This window comes from Nematolebias whitei, chromosome 15 (assembly GCF_014905685.2).
Source record: "Nematolebias whitei isolate Nwh7 chromosome 15, NemWhi1, whole genome shotgun sequence".
Taxonomy (NCBI): Eukaryota; Metazoa; Chordata; class Actinopteri; order Cyprinodontiformes; family Rivulidae; genus Nematolebias; species Nematolebias whitei.
In genome coordinates, this window is record NC_056512.1 from 22,972,120 (window position 1) to 22,977,340 (window position 5,221).

General features: G+C 40.9%; 1 protein-coding gene across 1 annotated transcript; it reads right to left on the reverse strand.

The window, feature by feature from the left end:
• Positions 1-322: 322 nt before the first annotated feature.
• Positions 323-2,234, reverse strand: pde6hb (phosphodiesterase 6H, cGMP-specific, cone, gamma, paralog b). The gene is made up of 3 exons (XM_037689495.1): positions 2,146-2,234; positions 1,139-1,292; positions 323-1,051 (listed from the first exon to the last, which is right to left on the reverse strand). The coding sequence occupies exons 2-3, from the start codon at positions 1,279-1,281 to the stop codon at positions 934-936; spliced, it is 261 nt and encodes an 86-aa protein (XP_037545423.1). The 5' UTR covers positions 1,282-1,292; positions 2,146-2,234; the 3' UTR covers positions 323-933.
• Positions 2,235-5,221: the final 2,987 nt, after the last annotated feature.

Below are 5,221 nucleotides of genomic sequence, written 5' to 3' on the forward strand. Positions count from 1 at the left end.
CTAAACCATTTGAGGGCTAACCCGGTGATGTTGATCAGCTGTGGCGGCCATCTTGACTTTAGGGGACTCCAAAAGTTGATCAGTTATAGTTTTATGAGATATGAGTCATTAAAAACCATCCAGCAGTTAATTATATTTTTGCTAACAGACAGATTTTAACACATTCAGATACAAGAAAAACATAATTTCCCTTATGTCTTGACTGTGGGAGATAATAATTCTGCATTTGGCTTCTGCTATGATTTAGACTGATTCTTCACTCAAACCTCACTTATTAGATAGAAAAACACAGGAGGCCAACAAAATACTAAAAATAGACGCATTTTACTGCAGCTATCAGTACAGTTTGCAGTACATTCTCTATAAGAGTATGCTCACAAACTCAAACAGTACATGTCTTTATTTTCTCTTAGACGAGGGTTCAGATAGCAGCGAGGAGAACTGGAGCCGGAGTTCCTCCTCCATGATAGTGTGGAAGTGTTGCGTTTCTCGCATCCCTTTTGGTGTTTACAACTTCAATCGTAAGGAGCAGAAATTCAGAATCAAAGAGGAGGGAAGTACAAAAGGAAGACGTTTCTGAGAACACATTATTTACATTTTCACAAACAGCTAGAAGCAAATACAAGCTGGTCCTGAGCTAAAGTTTGGCTTCCATCGCCGCAGGTTTTCAGGGACGGGCAGAGAGAAGAGAGGTCGGGCGAGCTACTTCACGTGGGTAAGGATCAGGAGATGTGGATTTATTTTCTCGTCTTCTCGTTTCAAGTCTATATACTGTAAACAGTATTGTATAATAATAATAATATAAAAATAATGTCCACACAGTGGAGTAGAGTGCGAGATAGACAGAGAAGAGGGCGTTAGGGGGAAAGCGGCGGCCTTATCGCGGCGAGCCGAGCTGAGATGAACAGGATGAGAGGAAAAGGTTCAGGAGGTTTAAATGATGCCGTATTTGGCCAAGTCGCTCAGCTCCATGTCGCCGAAGGCTTCCCATGGGCACACCACTGTGATGTCTGTGCCGAGACCCTCCATGCCGGGGATATCGTCCCCAAAGCTGCCAAAGAGGGAAACAAAGAGGTCAGTGTCTGGTCGGTTTAAGAACATGTGCATCCAGTAAATAAAAACTGGGATTGTTTTTTACCCCTTCTGGCCTGGTTTGGGAGCCTTGCTCTTGAATGTACGAGTCTGCCTCTGTTTGAACTTGGGTGGGCCTTTCTTGGGTGTGGTGGGGCCGGTGGCTCCACCAGGAGCCAGGGCGCTTCCTGCAGGAGGGCTGGCGTTCATTTTTGATGAGTCTGAAAAGGAAAATAGCTTCTTGTTAAATGTATCCTTCCTTCCTGTGGCTCCTGCTGCCTCCTCCCAGCTCTTAATGCCAATCAGTGGAGATTACACAGATTAGTTTAAACAGCCAGATTAGCTTTAATCCAACTCTGATTCTCAGCCCATTAATTACCCTTCGCACATGCATCAGAAAAACAACCCTAATTCTTGACCTCAATTATTTTCATCCCTTCTTCAGCCTCCGTGGAGCAGCAGACGTTTGATGAATCTCCTTTTATTGTGAATCTTCTGAAGTTCTGACACGGAGAGAGCGGCTGCATCAAAACACATCCCGCAGCTGTTTTTGTTCCTCCCTGACCCTTCGAACAAAAAGTTCCTCCTCCTAAGAACCTGAGCTCTTCTCGTCACTCCCCCCACGTTTGACTGCTGGCTCTGGTAATCCTGTTAGAGCGCTCTGAGGTGGACAACAACCGGGTTGGACGCGTCATCGAACTCATCTAAAATACCCGAGGAGAGGAATGGAAAGTCTCTCCCCAACACGGTTCTGAGACGTTCTAGTCGAGAAGCTCCGTGTTTCCAAACTTCCACCTGTTTCACCTCGGGTCGTTCCACTTTAACCTGAGCATCAAATCTATGCAGATGACTACCGCTTTAACTTTCTGGTCATCTTTTTAAAGCAGCTAAGACCGTTTCCATGAGTCTAAAACATCAGTTACATCCTGCATGCAGCAGAACATTACTATATACCTTTAGTTGCAATCATCCAGTATCTACTGATCCTTCTGCTTGTTCATATTTCAAATTACTCCAATTATCTAGCATGTATTGGGATCAAAAATTGCTCCAGCAGCGTCGGTTGGTTCCTACCTTTCTTTTCAGAACTTCAAGGCTTCTTCTCACGGCTGCTTCTGTCTTCTTGTGAATTTAGTGACGCGCCTTGTCTAATTTGTGCTTTTATATCTTCCCTCCTAATCCCCGCATCCTCTTTATTTCCAGTCACATGGTCAGCTTTAAAGATCAGCCAAACTTCTCCCTCCTCTGCTGGTGTCCCCACCCATCAACCGTCCCCTTGCTGCTGGTCTTGGGCGTCAGAGATCAGTCTGGAACGATTTATCCGGCTTTACTTCTCTAAACGTCCTCATTTAGCTCTGCTGGGAGCAGACGGGCCTACAGGCTGGGCAACGTGAGCGGCTGGTGTCACATGGCAACTGCTGACCACCTTATTTGATTTAAGTAAACAAGTCAAGCTAACATTAATGGTTTGTGAATTTAACATTTATTTTAAAACGTCAACATTTAGTTCCATGTGATGATGAATTATGCAAACTAAAACATACTTCTGTGTAAAATAATGTTTATAATTATGTTAAGAGTGTCAGATGAGTTTAGAATATCCATTTATTCTGTCATGAGAGCAAATTGTTCAACAAAGCTGAGTTAATCTATGACTTGTTTAATAGTTAAATATGTTTAAACTGCATGTAAAACATTAATTTCTATATCAAAGTTCATGCTCAATAATCCAGGTAAATAATCCAACAAAGTTCAGTCAGGTCATCTGGACGGTTTTATTTTTTTGTTGAGATGTTTCGTCCTTCATCCAAAGGACTTCATCAGTCCAAATCTGATGTTTTGAACCACTTTAGCAATGGCTGCCTCAGAAGAGTTGACAGGGGAGAGGGCGGGCCCCAGAAACCATCTTATCACCATCAAACTGGTTGGTCCACTATGCGAGTGTGCTGCTTGTGGGACCGAGTTTGTTGTGGCTCCTCGGACTGATGAAGTCCTTTGGATGAAGGACGAAACGTCTCAACAAAACAAAAGAAACCATCCAGATGAACTTTGTTGGATTAACTGCTATACTTTCTATGTTTACGCTTGCCTGCATATCATTTTCCTTTTACAACTCCAATTCTGAAGCAGTTGCGACTTTGTGTCAAATGTAAATAATAACCGAATGTCATTATTTGCAAATGCCATAATCCCAGATTTTATTCACAGTGGAACATAATAAATGTAGCAGATGTTTAAGTTAGTGACATTTTACCACTTTTAGGAGAATCATTTTGAATTTGAATGAAATATTACAGCTCCAAAAATTAGACAGGGGCAACAAAAGGCTTTAACAGTAGGTGGTATGAAGAAGAAACAGCTGGAGGAACGTTTTGAAACTAATTACGTTCATTAGCAACAGGTCAGCAAGAGGACAAGAGCATTTTAGATAGACTGAGTCCCTCAGAGGTAATGGGCAGAGGATCTGTGAAAAACTGCATGTAAATGTCCCCGCACAGTCTCAGGAGCACGTCCACAAATCACTGCCAGTAAACACAGCTCATCGTTTCATTCCCATGGGCTGGTTAAAGTTCTATCACACAAAAAATAAACCAGACGTGAACACAATCCAGGAACACCACCATCTTCTCTGAACCAAAGCTTGTTCATAATGGATAAAAAAAAAGGCAAAGTTTAAAATTGTTCTCTAGTCGGGCATATCAAAACTTGACATTCTTTTTGGAAACTCCAGAGGACACGTCCAGTTCAAAAGCCTGTCTCGCTCATGGTATAGGTGTGCATGCGTGCCTATGGAATAGACAGTTTATGCAGCTGGATAGGTACCGTCAATGCAGAAAAGTTCATGTTTTAGAATGATGAGATGAGGTCTTCTTTAGTGAAGGTCTTGCTTATTTCAGCAAGACAACAATAAACCTCATCCTTTAGAACAGACTTGGTGGTTTAAGTGTCCAGGTGGTGAACTGTCCTGCCTGCAGTCCAGACCATTTGAAAACATTTGATTTGATGCGTCGTGAAACAAAAAGTTCTGCAAAGATCCAGGACTGTTGAACAGCTCGAGTCCTCCATCAGACAAAAACTGGACAACATTCCCTTCAAAACCTCCAGAGCTGGTCCCCTCAGTCATTTACAGACTGGTTTTAAAAGAAGACGAAGGCTTCACAGCAGGAAACGTCTCCCTGTAACTAGTTTGGATATGTTGCTGTCATCAAACTTAAAATTACTTTATTTTTTCCCAAAAACTGAACAATTTCAAGTTTAAACATCTGATACATGTTTCACTAAATAAACTGAGTTAATGAGATTTGCAAATCATTCCATTCTGTATTTATTTACACTTTACAGAATGTTCCAACTTTTTCAGAACTGGGGTTATATTTTATTTTATTTTACTTTATTTATTTAATTAAAGTACAGTTTACTGACTGTTTCAGCCAGAGTTTCTCAGCAGGGGTTTGGCATGCTTGCAGTAAAAACCAGCGAAGCAGAGCTGCTGATGGAGGGATTCAACTGTTGGACCAGTTTTAGCTCTGAAACAGTTTTGCTTTTAAATATATAATGAAAAATCTGTTAAAATAACAGAATAATAATGGCTCAGAGAGGTAGAAGTTTTTTACCGAGGACACTTCTAAGCCTCTGAGCTTAAAAGCAGAGCTGGAAACATAAAGCTTGTAAACTTAAAGCAGAGGATTAGATATCTACTTTTAGAAACTCAGAGCCTCATATAGACCTGAGCTCAGAGAGCAAAGGGCTCTGATTGCAGCTGCAAAGTATAAAGTCTTTATTGTGTGATGAAGCTGGGTCATTAAAATACTTTTATGGGCTGGAGAAATATAAAACAAATCCCTGGCTTCAACAAAAAGTCAATAAAAAAAAAAGCTCAATCTAAAAAAATATCCTGATGCTGCTCAATAATCCAGGTAGAAAAATCTAACAAGGTTAAGTCAGGTCCTAGAATCCATCCAGAGGACCTGACTTAACCTTGTTAGACCAAAAAATATACATATTTCCAATTTCATGTCAGAATTATTTTGCAACTTTTTGGATCAGATAGCAGAGAAAGAACTGATGAAGATGAAAAACTAATGTAAAATTAAAACTGCCTTTATTGCTAATTATGACTTGGAAATAATGTTATTTTTTTAAGCTGGGT

Coding starts and splice junctions, on each gene's coding strand:
- pde6hb (XM_037689495.1), bottom strand. CDS start 1,281: ATGAACGCCAGCCCTCCTGCAGGAAGCGCCCTGGCTCCTGGTGGAGCC. Junction 1,052..1,138: donor CCCAAACCAGGCCAGAAGGG/GTAAAAAACAAT, acceptor CCTCTTTGGCAG/CTTTGGGGACGATATCCCCG.